At 42.9% G+C, this 16666-nt stretch overlaps 1 protein-coding gene across 1 annotated transcript; it reads left to right on the top strand.

Moving 5' to 3' along the window:
* Window positions 1–8167: 8167 nt before the first annotated feature.
* On the top strand, window positions 8168–15534 carry ARL14EP (ADP ribosylation factor like GTPase 14 effector protein). The gene is made up of 3 exons (XM_033928848.1): window positions 8168–8318; window positions 13403–13533; window positions 14385–15534. Exons 1-3 carry the CDS (start codon window positions 8187–8189, stop codon window positions 14611–14613), a joined length of 492 nt encoding a protein of 163 aa, XP_033784739.1. The 5' UTR covers window positions 8168–8186; the 3' UTR covers window positions 14614–15534.
* The last annotated feature ends 1132 nt before the right edge of the window (window positions 15535–16666 follow it).

The raw sequence follows: 16666 nt of genomic DNA, 5'->3' as shown, positions 1-16666 counted from the left end.
TTTTTCTGGCCAGCCCAAAACACAAAATAACCAGACCATCGCTTTGTTTAAATGGTCATGATTATCCGATTTCAAAATCTATAAAAATATCGGGAGTCACACTAGACTCGCATCTAACCATGGCAGAACATACGAACTTAGTGGTAAAGAAGTGCTTTTTTGCACTATGGAAACTAAAGACCATTAAAAAATATTTTGATCATCTATCCTTTAGACTATTAGTGCAGACACTAGTCTTATCCATACTGGATTACTACAATATTGTTTATTTGGGAGCTCCAAAGAAAATCCTGATAATAGTACAGAATACGGCTGTCCGATTTAGGTTGAAGAAAAATGATCATATTAGTCCTTACTACCAACTGTTGCATTGGCTCCCAGTGGAGGCATGAGTATTATTCAGATTCTTTTGCATCTGTTTTAAGCTGGTTTGGGGATTTGCCCCAACTTACCTTTTATCTCATTTCGTGTTATACAGCCCAACGAGGATAACTAGGAATTCCAATCTATTTGCTTATCCAAAAATGACTGGCTGCAGATGCAAGACTTTTTTGGATAGGACTCTTGCATTTCAAGCAAGTAAGCAGCAGTCCTGGTGGGGTAATTGTATTGGTGGAGTTATGCTGTCTTATGGTGCATTTTGAAAAGTAATTAAGTCAGCGTTGTTTGATAAATTCATTTCCTAAATGTGGCTATTACTGTTAACAAAATTTTACATTGAACATATTTAAGAAACTTGTTGTATTTTAATTATTTGTATTATATTTCGCTGATTGTCCAGCCTTCTTTTGTGTAAACTGCCTAGAAATTGTTTGATAATGGCGGTATAGAAGAATAAAGTTATGTTATGTTAATCTTCAATAATGCCATGGGTTTGACATGATAGCATGTGCAGGGTGGAGTTTGCATGCACGGAGATTACAAAATGAATCAATGCACATGCGTACTTACAAATAGGCCATTTAAATTGAATCAGGTTGGGCAGAGTGGATGGATCATTCGAGTCTTTATCTGCCATCATCTACTATGTTACATTTCTATGTGCTCCAGAGAGAATGTAAAGGCAGGTATGATTTCTTGAACATTACAACTATCAGACATACATGTTATCCCTCATTTTGAGGGCATCCTTTACTCTTTATGGGTAAGTTTTCCTTTTATTTCTTGCCAATTAGCATTCAGTGGTATGTCAAGAATTTGAAAAAAATAAATGTATGGACAAGAAAAAATGTACAAAGGAAACAGCCGCTCTCCGTGTAACTTAGGCACCTAAACAGCAGATTTAACTTTATCCAACTCTGGCATTTGTGCACTTATAATTTTATACAGAATAGTTATCCATATAAAGTTATATAGTCACTATCCCACTGAAACGTTACCCGCAAATTTTTAGTGGCTCTCCTGGGTTGTTGTTTTGACAACACGTACCATTGATTCCTCAGCCTCTGCACTTTCCAAAAGTAATTCTGAAAATAAGAAAAGAGCCTCATTAAATTCTGCTTTAGTGAGGAGAACCAATGGGGGGCCAAGCTGATGTCTCATTGTCTGGATGAATGAGTTCATACGTGTGCGACTGTGGGAGCAGAAGAACCAGGCTGTGACGTTATGGGACAAACAAGGTTCACATTCAAGCTTAGCAGCATTGTTTCTAATCCATTCTCATTATTTCTGCCTCATGCGGATTCTTGATGAGGATATATAATCTATGCAGATGAATTCTGAGGATCCTAAATGCATATCCAGAAGCTTCAGTACTCCAACTACTCAGGTGAGGTTTGTAGCCTTCACTGTAGTTCACTGACAGAGTTGCATTTTGGAAAGTGAAGTCACCCTTCTTCAGCCACACTGCTATTTCGTCAGGGCAGTAATAGCTCGTATAGAACAGGAATTCAGAACTGTTTGAATGTGCGTTTTGGGTTAGTAATTTTGTATGAATTGTGGGGCATCACTGGCTAGCTAATAACCACATATGTCTGTCTACCCCAGCAGTGAACTCTGATGCAGAACAGAATCACGCCAAAATGTGTCATTACAGTGTATAGAGGACATCCTGTCTGCTGTGCTTAACCTTTTAAAATATCACCTTATTTGCTGCACTAGATAAATTATAGCCGGGGGAATTTAAAGAGTGAAATGTTGATGAAATTTTAGAAGTCCAGGGCCACAGAGACAACCAAGCAGCAGGGCTTTCAAGGCTAGAAACGTCTGATTGAATTTCAGGGCAAAAAGAATTCACATCATCCAGCTTCTTCCACAGAGGATAAATAAAAACACAACCACTGACTGCATCTGATGCAGCTGTGAATTAGTTTATTCCTTTAATTTGTAATTCATTTAAGTTAATCAGAACTTTATATATATATATATATATATATATATAACTAACACTGCACTATAAGCAGTTTCAGTGCAGCAAATAGAAGTGGAACAGTCAAAAAATGAATCATCAGACTGCAGGATATGCAAGAGAGGGGCAGTGCCAGGACAGGGGTGAGAGAGAGGACGGAATGAGGCTCAGAGCACATCTATTGACCTGATTCCAAAATACAGTAGAATCCCGATTATCCGGAACTCAAGCAACCAGCAGAAAAAAAATGTCTTCCCTCCAGCCCCCGAAGCAGCAGCAGCAGCGGTGCTGACCCACCAACCCTCCTCACTTACACGTGGTGGGGCATAATCAAAACATACTAAGTCCAATTTGGGAGTATGGCACTAGATGCCCAAAGTCGGCAGTGGGAAAATGCCCATTTTCATAAAAAATATCTAGAATTTTTTTCCCCCCAAATCACCTATTTAGACATCCAGACTATTGTTCGTCCAGATTGCCAGAACCTTTATACCACATTTTCGACCAAAATTTCATCCAAGTCCCAAACACCCACAAGACCATTTGGATGTGTGAGGGGCCAATCTTGTAATGGACTGGCCATCCAGACATGGCAACAGAGCAGGGTACTGCTGTGAACTTCCCAAATAGGGTGCCAGCTAAACATCTCACTATACCACTATACCCACCTGTCTACAACCCCAATAGCCCTCATGGCTACAGGTGGCAACTATATGGCAGTAGAGTAGGGTTGGGGGATGCATATGTTTCACCCACATGTAATAACAATAACTTTATTTTTGTATACCGCACTACCATGGCAATTCAGAGCGGTTAACAGAGGAAGAGACTGTACATTTACAGCGATGTTAGAGTGGCTTATGGGCCAGGGTCCTCTTCTCTATGGTTCACTAGTCCACCCCCCAGGCTATTTAAGACACCTCTGTGCAGATCTACTCGGCTTTCCTATACCAGGTGCTGATGTTCTGGATACAGGTATGTACTTTTTTATTCTGATCTTTGTGGAGGTATGAGGGGGTCAGTGAACACTGGGGGAGTGTGTGGGGGTCTTTACTTTGTCTCTGTAGTAGTTATCTGGTCACTCTGGATACCTTTTTGGCACTTATACCTGTTTTTACATTGTCTAACTCACAACATCTATGTTTTGTCCAGAATATCTAGTAAAACATTTCATTATCACTGCAGGATGACTAAGTCTAGGTCAGCCCCTGTCCTGCCCACATACTGCCTTAACCACTCCGCCAGATACACCCCCTTCAGCTCTGGACGCATAGCGGCATTCACAGGTATAAAAAGTCCCGAGATACGTCCAGAAAGTTGGTTTGATTAGAGGCACTTGGACAACCTGTCTTTTAGGTCGTCCAAGGGCCGACTTGGGTAGGTTTTTAGACATGTTTAAGAGTGTGAGGACCTACAAAGGGACCTAAACAAACTGGAGGAGTGGGCAAATAAATGGCAGATGAACTTCAATGTAGGGAAATGCAAGGTTATACATATAGGGAAAAACAACCCAATGTTCAGCTACCAAATGGGGGGATTAGTATTAGAGGGAAGTAACCTTGAAAGAGATTTGGGTGTACTGGTGGACACAACAATGAAGTCAACAGCACAATGCGCAGCAGCTGCGAAGAAGGCAAACAGAATGTTGGGTATTATTAAGAAGGGTATTACGACCAGAACGAAAGAAGTCATCCTTCCGTTGTATCGGGAAATGGTGTGCCCGCACCTGGAGTACTGTGTTCAGTATTGGTCACCGTACCTTAAGAAGGATATGGCAATATTTGAGAGGGTCCAGAGGAGAGCAACACGAATGATTAAGGGCATGGAAAACCTTTCATACACTGAAAGATTGGAGAGACTGGGGCTCTTCTCCCTGGAAAAGCGGAGACTCAGAGGAGACATGATAGAAACCTACAAGATCATGAAGGGCATAAAGAGAGTAGAGAGGGACAGATTCTTCAAACTTTCAAAACATAAAAAAACAAGAGGGCATTCGGAAAAGTTGAAAGGAGACAGATTCAAAACGAATGCTAGGAAGTTTTTCTTTACCCAACATGTGGTGGACACCTGGAATGCGCTTCCAGAGGGCGTAATAGGACAAAGTACGGTACTGGGGTTCAAGAAAGGATTGGATAATTTCCTGCTTGAAAAAGGGATAGAGGGTTATAGATAGAGGATTACTGCACAGGTTCTGGACCTGTTGGGCCGCTGCGAGAGCGGACTGCTGGGCACGATGTACCTAAGGTCTGACCCAGTGGAGGCATTGCTTATGTTCTTATGTACTATAGTCACAAAGACTTTAAAGTATAGTTTCCAAGATGGCCGATGCATGAAAGTCACCGTCCAACATCAACCTCTTTAGCTGGCTTTTTACTGGTTTTCTTCACAAAATGGGGAAACAAAAAAGTGAACTAAAGGCAAAACTCTCTGCAGTTTCTTTCCCACACAAATCAGGTCCTATAGATTCCTTTGCCTGCTGAAATTGAGCCCAGAAGGATGAAGGCCAGATATATTGTTCGGGCCTGAAGTCTCCAAGCCCAGATTCAAAACTTCTACTGCTCCAGCTTGGCCTTACATTACATGTGTCACCTAAAACATGTTTGAATTTTATTTAAAGGAAACTTTTTTTTATTGATAGATTATTTTCCAAATATTGTACGAGTTCACTATTTACCAAGGAAAAGGAAAGTTAAGAATAGATCAATAAAAGACATTGCAGCTGACTCTGAAACAGTCTGGTATGTGGGATCAGATGGCTACATTAATCATGACTTTAGCTAACAGTGTGCAAAATAAATAAAGGTCTATGCAGGTAATATAATAAAAAGTACAAGGCATTATTCATTAATTGAGAGATTCTTCTGTGAAATATACAGTATAGGTCCAAAAGAGCCTATCAAACAGTAGAGAATGTCAGATTTTACTATTTAAACACCACTAGATGGCATTATATCACATGAATAAAACCTGTATTAACTGGAATTGCTTTTGGTTTTGTTTCCTTAAATCTAGGTAAGGAAAAATCAGATAACATAGAAAGAACATTCAGGTGCACCCAGAAGTGCAAATCTTACTTCTCAGGATAAATAACGTATATAATACAAAGGCCCTCTTTTACTAAGACGTGGTAGAGGTTTCTATTGTGGCCTGGTACGCTAAATGCTCCAATGCTCGTAGGAATTCTATCAGGGGGGAAAGAAATAAAGAAAATGATTTTACAAAAATATCAGCAACTGGAGAAACCAAGTATGTGGCTTCCCTGGCTCCTCATGCAGAGATCTTTGACTTTTTAAGCATCCTCTGCATTGTTTTTCACTATGGCCCCAGTTGTGCACACAAGAGGATGTATAGATATATGTGTGTGTGTCAATGTGTGTCATGCCTGCCTGAGAAACTCCCAATTAGAGAATGACACGGTGACAAAATTCATCACCGTCCCCGCGGATAACCGCGGGAAATAATCCTATGTCATTTTCTAGTGTCTATTTCAGCCTTCTACACCAGCATTCTTCAAAGCAAAGCTTGAGGGTCAGTGGTTGTGGCCATTCATACTCTGATTCTTCCCTCTCTCCTTAAAGAATGACATGAAGATGGTTTACCGCGGTTATCCGAAGGGACGGGAACGGTGATGAATTTTGTCACCGTGTCATTCTCTACTCCCAATCCTCTACTTGTCTTGTTTGTCCATTGACTAGATTATAAACTGTGAAGAGCAACTAGTACTACTATTTCTATAGTAGTATCAGACATTCGCAGAATCACAAAGAAGAAAACAGTCACGACACACAAGGAAGAAAAGTCAGCGGTAGTTGATGGAGGATCAATGGGGTGGGACGAGATAGAAGCTTCCCGAGTTGTTTGGGTGCAGGATGGTGGTGCGAATTTGAAGTTCAGGAGAATGGATGGTGAATAGGGGCAAAGGATGTGACCTTGTAGTGAATTCAAGGGCGACCTTGTCATGGAAGTAATCAGCCATAGCCTGGGGAAAGAGAGAGAAGGAGGGATGGAAGTGGGGCACTTTGAGGAGGGAGTTTAGCATGGGAGACTGAAGACTGTTTTGAACATTTTAATGCAGTTCTTCAACCGCTGGTCCGCAGGAAATTTTTGCCGGTCTGCACAGGTCTGCAAGATTGACTCACTTCAACTTCCTGCCGGTCCGCGCAGGGCCGGCAAGATCAACATCTGAAGCGTGCGCTGGGCCGGAGAGATCTTGGGGAGCCTCTGACAGTGGCTTTCTCCCCTCTCTGCAGCTCTCCTTTACTTCCCAGCGCAGCGATTCACGAAGGCAGCCTCGGGGCTTTTGCTGAGTCGCAGCTGCCTCTGATGATGCAACTTCCTCTTTCCTCAGAGGTGGCGCGACCCAACAAAGGACCCGAGGCTGCCTTCGTGAATCGCTGCGCTGGGAAGTAAGAAGAGCTGCTGGGAGGGGAGAAAACCACTATCAGAGTCTGGGAAGCTGCTGGGCAGGGGAAAAAAGGGACAGCTGCTACTGGAGAGGGATAAGGAAAAGGAGAGATGCTTCTGGGAGGGAAGGAGGGAAAGGAATCTGGGAAGCTGCTGGGCAAGGAAAAAAAAGGGACAGCTGCTACTGGAGAGGGAGAAGGAGAGATGCTGCTGGGAGGAGAGGAAGGGAAGAGAGTTACTGCTGGACAGGAGGAGGAGGGATGGGAAAATGAAAAAAGGAAGGAAACAGCTGGCAGAGAGATTAGAGGAGAGGAAGGGGAGAAACAGGCATGAGAAAGTAGAGAGATTGATGATAGGAAGGGGTCAGCAGAAAAATAAGCAGAGAGGGACAACGATGATAGATCTGGTGTAGGAGAGATAAAAATGAAGAGAGCAGTGAAGCTGGAATGAAAAAGGAGAGAGGGGGCACAAGCTGGATGGAAAGGGGAGAGGGGCATAGAAAGAAGACAGATACCATATGGAAGGGGGAGAGGACAGACAGTGGATGGAAGGGGCAGATGCTGGATTGAAGAGACAGAGAGGGCAGACGCTGGAAGGAAGAGAGTGAAAAGAAGATTGAAAGCAGAAACCAGAGACAACAAAAGGTAGAAAAAAAAATTTATTTCTATTTTGTGTTTAGAATATATCAGATTTGAAATATATATCCTGCTAGAGCTGGTGTTAGACATAACTGGGGACTGCAAAACCCAGGCAGTGCTTCTTTAGCTTCCAGCTAGCTTATGGTGCTCTCTGACCAGGGGGCAGTTGCCCTAGTTGCACTCCCCTAAAACTATTCCTGTCATGTGTGACTTCAGTATTCTGTTAGCATGATATTTCTGTGTAGCATTCTGTAATAATTTGGCTTGTTCAGTTTTCTTGATAGTAGAGGGGATATATGTGAAGGGGAGGGGAGACAGGGGTTTTGTTGATCCTTGCTCTGAATTATTTGTATTTATAAAATGACAATTGTATAGAATATTGTTTCTTTTTATACTTTAATAAAATACATTCAATATAAAATCATAACTAAGGCTTGTGTGGATGGGATCAGATGATTTGTGGGGACTGAGCTCGCGGAGGTGGGGCGGAAACGGGGTTTTTAAATTTTAGTCCTAGTAGTTTGCCGGTCCACAAAATAATTCTTTTTTTTCTGCCGGTCCACAGGTGTAAAAAGGTTGAAGAACACTGTTTTAATGCACGAGTGGCCTGTTTTTCAGCCCCAACCTAGTCCAACTTTTATGCAAATGAGGCCACTGCTGTTTGCACCAATGCTGCAGGGAAGGTGCTGAGGGGGCAATACAGTGCATATGATGCCCAGCAGTGCTTAGCTATGTTTTGCAGGAAAACGGAAGGGGCGTGGCGCAGTCGCTCTGAGCCTTCCGGTCTCCAGTGACCTATGACGTGGAGGTACGTCAGGAGCCGGCATTGCGCAGGCGCCGGAGCAGGCTCCTTCATGGCGGCTATGCGCGAGCCGAGCTCCGCCGTCTTTGGCGGCGGCCTGCAAAGCCGGAAGAAAGGCCATAGCAAGGTGAGTGGCGGCTCGTCGGGGGGGGGGGACGGCCGCTCCCGCGAGCTCGTGCTCGCCGACCGTGGCGGCTCGCTACGAGAGTGTCGCGTCGTCCTGCGCCTGCGCAGCTCCTGTTCTGCGGCTTTGCGTGCGTCCTTTCTTGCGTGCCGACGCTCGCCGGCCTGAGCGGCGACGCCCATTGGTCGGCTGCCGCGCATGCGCCGGCCACAGTCTTGCGCAGTCATTTCCCCTGCGGGTGATGCTCAGCGCAATAGCGGTCGAATTGGCCCCGCCCTCTGCCTATGACTTCATCACGTCCATATCCGCGCACGCCCTTTAAAGCCCGGCCTAAGTGCTTCTGGGAGGAAGCTTTCAGACTCCCCTTCCTTAGAAAACCGTTGCAAAATTCAAACTTGATTCGCCTCAAATCGTAGCAGTATCATGTAGCTGAGTCGCCCAGGTCCTAAACTGTTGAGTCTTCTCCTGCAAAGCATGTAGTAAAGGCAGAGGAGGGGACGCAGTGGGGCCTAGGCGAGTGCCTTGATGGAGTGGGTTCTTCAGCTGGGGATAGCTAGCGTTGGTCACTGATAGCAAAAGACTGGCAGGGACCATAGCTAATTCAAACAACAGCTTGAATTGAAAATGTCACTTGTAGGACTTGATGGAAGAAGAAAACTCGTGATTCACATTTACCCGTTCTAAACCTCTTAGGATTTGGAAGATGTAGGTGTTTGCAAAAACGAAAGTTCACGGGATGCAGAAGCCAAGTGCAAAATTGTCCCAATCGCGGCTAAACGTTAGCGAGGATACCACCTGCAGATCCTATTCCCACACTTTACAGCTTCCAGCCTGTTGTAATTTATTTTCAGCAACATTCAGAAGGCTTTACCTACTTCCTTAGGCCTGCTCAAGCCACCAGTACCACCATAACAGAAACCAATAGAAAGAAAAATAGCATGCCACAGTTCTCTGCCAGCCACTCCCATCATTTCAGAAACAACTTCCTAAAGCAAACAGGAGGCAGAAAGCAACAAGGGCATAGGGGGCTCTATGCAGATCAGGGATGGAGGCCAAGGAAAAGCACACATCAGCAGTGGCGCATGAGGTCTCCACCAATGGGAAGCCATCAGCCGCCCAGTGCCTGTCTAAGGGGAAGCACACGTTAGCGGTGGCACGCTGCAGCAGTTCCCTAATGCAGGAACGGCAGTGGACAACCACCAAGAGGCAGCGCTGCCACTCCTGTTTTAGAAGGCACAGGGAGGAGGGTTGGTCACCGAATCAGCCAGGCTGATTTAAAAAAAACAACAACCCCAAATCGATTCACCCGAAGTATATTGGTGAATCGAATCAGAAATCGGGCAGCACTTCTAGGCACAGATCCTGCTTGTAGCCACCATTTTCCTTTCAGATGGCAGCTCCAGAGCCGCAATCAGCTTTGCCTTTTTTTTTTTTTTTGCAAGAAGGGCACAGCACACACACAATAGCTGTATCCATTAAAAAAAAAAAGCCAGCCATAGCCAAGGTTGCAGCCCCTGCTCTCCCAGCCAGCCTCAACATATGATTTGTTTTAATGGACACTGCTGTTCTGTGCCTCACACAACACACACAGAACAACTGCAAACATTCTGTGCATTGCATTTTAATATGAATGAGCTCCTTGTGATGCATTTGCTTAGGGTTTTCAGTGGCTGCTACAAGGATCGGTAGCAGCTACAGAGAACCTTTTTGTGCATCAGGAGGTGAGCTTTCTGCAACAGTAAGACTTTTAACAAGTCATGCTGCTATGGAAAGTTTTGGTGCATCAGGGCCTCAGTGAAAATTGTTCCCTCTGACTCTGGTCAAGTTACTTAACCCTCTATCACTCCAGGTGCCAGTTAGATTATGACCCTGCCAGGACAAGTGGGGAAAATACTTAAGAGCGCCTGGTTACTATTCAGTGTAAACTATTTAGAATTAAGAATACTATTTTAAAAATGCAGCAATATAATATGAGCTCAGAATTTTTAAAATTCCACACATTATTGCATGGCATCAGCTTTCTGGATCAGCCAGTGAGGGTTGGGGAGAAGGGTAACAAAAAATGAAAAAGAGGGATGGAACCAGTCCTTTAGCAAGAGGTGGTAAACAGGGCTTTTCAGCTTGGAGAACAGAGGCTAGAAGGGATATGGTAGAACTTTATGAAATAATGGGGTGGAATGGTTATTTAAGCCTGTCAACACAGAAAAGTGAACCTTCAAGAAATTAATGTCCAGCCAGTTTCAAATAAATCATATTTTGGGGGTTTTTTGTTTGTTTTTCTTAAATGCAGTGGGATCTTTTTCCAAAGAGATACCATAGTGCCCTCATTCCATGTCAAGTGGTCCAGAGCTCGACCATTTCAGAAATTCATGACATTTTTTTTTCAGTGGAAATGTTGGGATCTCTAATGAAGATATCCAAAGTTTTAGAGCATGATCTCAGCTAGGTCCAGAATTAGGGGCCCCTTTATTTGGGCCAGATTCTTCTATCTGCAGAAGATGCTAAAAAGATGTCAGCTTTGAATTCAACGTGGAAAGAACAGTTGGTCAACCAGGGTGAAAGCCAGATTTCTAGGACAACTTTTTAGGTTGAATCCAAACATACTGCTTAGAACATCAACAGATGCTTTGTGGGATCACTCGGCAGCCACAAAGTTGGTAAAACAAAGTTGGTCACAAACCATTCTGTGGAGAAAGAGTTTCATAAGCCAGAAATTCTTCTGCTCAAACCATAGCTCAGGGCAAAAGTGAGATTTCAGCCATGAGTTGAGGACAGTCTCTTAGGGTTCTGAGTCTGGGGACATCTCCCTTCTGTTTCCTATACTTCCCTTTCTAGTATTTCCCCCATGCCCTTCTCCCTGTCTTCATCATCATCACCATTCTATGTCCCTAACATACTACTATTAATCATTTCTGTAATGCTATTAGACATATGCAATGCTGTACATCACAACACAGAAGAGACAGTACCTGCTCAAAAGAGCCTACAATCTAGTCAAGACAGAAAGTGGACAAGAATAGGCATCAGTGCACATCCCCTTGTGTCCAGTATCACTTCTCTGTGTCCCTATGACCCCCTAAGTCCCTAAATCAGAAGGAGGGATGCAGCTAAAGGAAGGCCATGGAGGCAGACCTGTGAAAATTTATCTTGGACGTTAAAATTCCATCCAGTACGGATAGGCACAAGGTCAGAAGGGGAGTTGGGGAGGAAGGCGTCTAGAGGCTGACCTGCAGAAATGCATTCTTTAAGTACAGTATCAAAGCTTTTTCCTGTTTCAGCAGTTTTATCACAGTTTACTGTGGGGACAGGTCACCATGTCTTTCTCGGGGGGTGGGGGAGGGCTAATTGCAGTGCTTGGCCTAACACCCATCCCTGGCTTATGTGATCTTTATAGTTTGCACAGTATAGGAGGAAATGGATCTTTCATTTCTTTGGCGTTGTACAACATGCAAGGTGTGGCTTTTTTGGTCAACTTCGTATTTGGCATTTGTGTTCTGTGTGTAACCAAAGTATTCTGTTAGGATGAATTTTCTATGTAGCATTCAGTTTTCCCGATAGTAGAAGGGAGACAGGTTTTGTCGATCCTTGTTCTATATTTGTGATTTATAAAATGACAGTTGTAGTAAATATCATTTTTTCTTTTTATACTTTAATAAAATGATTTAAATATACAATCATAATTACAGGGCTTCTGCGAATGGGATCAGACTGAGTTTGCGGGGACGGGACAGAGACAAACTTTGTCCCTGTGTCATTCTCTTGTAATCTAGAAGCATCTCAGAGTTAAGAATTCAGAAAATGGAAGAGTCTATAGCCAATGGATGCCGCTGAAATGTTTAAGCCCACTCTGCTTTTTGTTAATGAGGTAAAGCTTCATCAGAATTGATGACAAGAATGTTATGCAAATTTTCAGCTGGTAGTTTGAAAGTTTGGATAAAGTATAGACAGAAAGCCATTTTGCCAAGAACATACCCTGAGGCAGTGGTAAAACAAACAATACCACGAAACACTGGCTGCGTTGGCGTAAAAGAAGCAGCTGATATCTTCTATAACAAAGATGGAGAAAAAGAAAAAAATGGCCGGACTGTTAAAAGAAAAGCAATACTCAGGATATGTACACATGTTTTGGATTGTCTGATTCTGACGTCCTTTCTCGTTTTTGAGTATCGCCAAATCTAGTGTAGTACAGAAAAGCATTAACTTTGATATATGTGGAGATGAATATAAAGAATCTTCCTAATATAAAGTTATGTCGAAGTAAGCAATTTGGTCAACTTTGAGGTTCTTTCTTAACTTAAAAAGAAAAACAGGTCTAAAATGTAAATAGGTGAGTTTTATAGCTTAAAAATTCTTCTTTCTGATGGATAATGTACAGTTGTGATTTATGGCTTCAGAAAGCTAAAAATGTGCACAAACATTTTCTCATCAACAAAAAAGCACAGCACCCTGAGGTTATGGGTTCAAACCCATGCTGTTGCCTTGTGACCCTGGGCAAGTCACTTAATCCCCCCATTGCTTCAGGTACATTAGATAGGTTGTGAGCCTACAAGGACAAACAGGGAAAAATGCCATGTAAACTGTTCTGAGCTCCCCTGGGAGAACAGGATAGAAAATTGTTTAAATAAAAATTGTGGGGCGGGGGGGGGGGGGGGGAGTTTCTTCCGTTTCCTAAATTCTTAACCCTGGGATGCTTCTAGATTAGGAGGCATGACTAGTCAAACGTGCATTTGCACATTCCGCAACAAACATTTTTACCATCTGTTGCTGTTCTGAGCAATATGTTTGGATCCAGCCTGAAATGTGGGTTTCAATCAGGTTGACCAGCTGTTCTGTCCATAGCCTGAATTCAAATATCACATCTTTTTAGAATCTTTTGGCAGATGTGGCCCAAATAAAGGGGCCCCTAACTCTGGACCTAGTTGAGATCATGCTTCAAAGCTTTGGATATCATTCGAGATCTAAACATATCCCCTGAAAAAATGTCATCGGTTTCTGAGATGGTCAAGTGGGTATCCTCCTTGAAATTACCCTCTTACAAGTATTTTTACTGTGCAGATCCCTGTAGTAAAACTTTTTCTTTTGCTTAGGGCAGAACAGCTAAAGCCTTGAAGTGTTTGCAGTTTGCTAATCCTGGTCGTCAGACCGAGTTCACCCCAGAAACAAGTAAAAGGGAAAAGAGGAGACTCCAAACGAAAAGCACGCCTGCGAATTCAGACAGGTGGGATGCCTTGCCACACTGTCCTAGAAATGTTAGTGCACTGAATTTGTGATTAAAAGAAACTAGTAGAAAAACCAGATATCGATTGCTTTTCTTCATTGTGAACAGAGCTTACCCCCTCCCCCCCCCTTCCATTTCCAAATACCACAGTCTTTGGGGAGCCTTTTCACCCTTGTGCTGAGCAGCTTCACAGTTAAAGAAAGTAGCAGGATTCAAGGTTCAAAACCAGCCCAAAGATGGTCCACTGAAGTGTGATTGTAAAACTTGGGAATATAGCTCATGTGAGAAATCTAAAAAAGGCCCCTATTGTAAGCCTAAAAAAGACAACCTAGGTACCTCTGTGCCATCATGAAACCAACTCATGTTCCAGCCCCCAAAGCTTGCAAATTTTGCTGTACAAATTTACCCTGGTGTATATATGTTATAAAATACAGACATATTTGAGAAGTCCTCCTCTGTTTCATCCATACCGCACATGATCATGTTTTCTATAATTACCCTTTGTAAGCAGCGGTCAAACCATTCTGAGGAGAAAAAGTTTCATAAGCCACAACTTTAGCTCAGGGCATGAGTTGAGGACAGTCTCTTGGGGTTCTGAGTCTGGGGACATTCCACTCTTGCCACCTGCCCCCTCCCTCTCTCCACCCAGAGGATGCTTTCACTTGCAGTGTCCCACCCTCTAAATCCTCAAGTCATTCAGTACTGGGCTTATCATTCATATGATGGAGGCTTGATGACACGTTTGGAGATCAAGAACTTTTTGGCATAGGCTCAGTCCACTTATTTGCTTATTAGAGTTGTTAGGAGGCTGTACGGGAAATTAAACTAGGCTCTCTGTTCTGGTTTTTCAGGCAAACCCTGCCTTCTAAAAGCAAAGTCTACGATAACCACGGGCTGCTACTGTACAGTGGGATGGACCTTTGTGACTGCCTGGATGAGGACTGCCTGGGCTGCTTCTACTCCTGTCCCAGCTGTGGCTCCAACAAATGCGGAGTGGAGTGTCGCTGTGACCGCAAGTGGTTGTATGAGCAGATTGAAATAGAAGGAGGGGAAGTCATTCGCAATAAGCACGTGGGATAAGCACCTTCAAAGAGCCGCCTCCCACTCCCGGTGTTTCATGCGGCAGTAGAGAGGGGATATAGAAATAAGCTATTATAACTTCTATTCTTGCTAAAGCAGAGTTTTATCATTGTATATTTTAGCGTAATCAAGAGATTGATATAGTCACTGGAATCGCCTTTTCCAGGGTCACATGCAACTTGTGTCCAAGCTAGAAAAAAGCTGATGGCCCCACCCGATCTTTTTCCTGTGTTAGGGTGAGTGACTGGCAGGGTCTTCATCCATGGGAAATTGTGAGACTGGATGTTTGAAGAAGAATTTCATGAGTATTATCCCCTTATAAAACATACTTACATTGCTTTACATTTGATTTTAGTAATTCAGTACTCGTTATTAGCTCATCCATCAACATATTTCATATTCCTTTCTCCTGATCATTACCTATATTAGCTCCAATCTCATCCAGTTTGTAGAAACTGTCACAAAGTTGTATCTCATTCTGTACATGATGTAGAAGTCAATACTGAAAACTAGGAATGATGGAACGACCTCCTTCCAAAAGGGAAAGAAAAGCTGGGATAGTGTTACTATATAATCCAACGATATTTGGCCCAGAACGATGACAACCTACCTGGACTCGGGACTGTCAAAGTTCTCTGGGAGCCTTGTTTTGCTGGGGTGGGGAGTGAGAACCTGTCATAGATGCTGGTGGTGTCATTTTAGTTTGAAAATGGGGAGGAATTGCCTGGACTTCACATCTGTCTCTAGGGGACTGGAAAGGAGCTGCTTTTCTTCCTTCACAGATGAATTCAGTGTCAAGGATGCAAATGTTTAAGATGTTGAAGTCACAGAGGTGTCATGAGCTTTGCCTTTTTAACTGTTTATTTGTGGAATTTTAATTTAAATGCAGTTTCTCCTATAAATAAAGAAACTAAACTTTGAGCAGAGTGAGTATTGTTTTGTTTTTTTTTAGCTGATTTTCTACCTCTCTGACCATCTTGCAGCTTGATGGAGAAAGGAAAGAGGGAAAGATGAATTTGAGTCTGCAAGAGGTTTTCATTTTGTGTCTTAGGATGACATCTGCTGGCAACACTCAGGTTTTACTTGTACTCGGTTTATATTAATCTTTTCAGACTGGTGGGTTTTATTTATATCAAAACCAAAAGTCACCTGGACCACACTGAATAAGCTAAGTGACTCCTGCAATTACTATTTTTCATTTTTGGACTGTGAAAATGTTGTTTTGAAAGGTCTTAAACTATTTTCAGCTTTGCTGACCTTTCAGCAAAAAAAAGAAAGTCTCTCTGGATGATTGCGATTATTTATGGTATAAAAGTATATATTAGATTTTTGCAAAAAAAAATGTTACGGAGAACGATGATGTAGCAGTGGACCTGAGGGCGTGTCTCACACAGTACCACGGGGTACATCACAATACTTGGTTTGTTCCCTCTACTGAATTTCTCCCTAACAAAAATAACAATATGATTTGATTTGGGGGTATTATACATTCCTTCCCAATTGGTGATTCTTGCGTTTCATTCGGTAAGACTTTCCTAAACAAGGTTTTTGGATTTGACATTTGAGTGTGGACATCTCTTTTGTTTATTTCCCATTGAGTCTTTGCTAATTACAGGGTTTTATGTAGATCCAATATAGTAATTGTAAATATTTTTCCAGGGGGTTCTCATGACTCACAAGAGACTTCTGCTTGTGGTACAACAGGTGGCTGAGACTTCTGAGAGAAAGGAAGTTTAGTTCTTTAAATGCTTGAGGGGCTTTTGGAGACCAGGCTTCACTGTGCTCTGGGTTCATTTTTCCTTACTTGCAGCAAAGAGTAATTTGCCATTTTGCTTTCTCTAACCCAATATACAATTTCCGTTGCTCAGAAAAGTAAGGCTGTGTTTTCCTCAACAGACATTCAGTTGGCAGCTTTAGCTTTAGCCAGAGTGCACTCACAGCACCAGAACAGTACAAAAACCAACTCACAATCGGGTCAGGTTTCAGCATCTTCGCAATGAACGTGCATGCAGAGCTCGCTCTTGCTGAAACCTACAGCTTGCCACCCCTATAC

Source organism: Geotrypetes seraphini, chromosome 19 (genome assembly GCF_902459505.1).
Source record: "Geotrypetes seraphini chromosome 19, aGeoSer1.1, whole genome shotgun sequence".
Classification (NCBI taxonomy): domain Eukaryota; kingdom Metazoa; phylum Chordata; class Amphibia; order Gymnophiona; family Dermophiidae; genus Geotrypetes; species Geotrypetes seraphini.
The sequence above is the reverse complement of the archived record's forward strand: the minus strand, read 5'-3'. Positions and strand labels throughout refer to the sequence as shown.

What these genes read in the sequence shown, in the direction of transcription:
- ARL14EP (XM_033928848.1), top strand. Translation starts at nt 8,187, where the DNA reads ATGACGTGGAGGTACGTCAGGAGCCGGCATTGCGCAGGCGCCGGAGCA. An exon ending in GGAAGAAAGGCCATAGCAAG is followed by an intron (nt 8,319 to 13,402) that starts GTGAGTGGCGGC and finishes TCTTTTGCTTAG; the next exon opens with GGCAGAACAGCTAAAGCCTT. An exon ending in ACGCCTGCGAATTCAGACAG is followed by an intron (nt 13,534 to 14,384) that starts GTGGGATGCCTT and finishes CTGGTTTTTCAG; the next exon opens with GCAAACCCTGCCTTCTAAAA.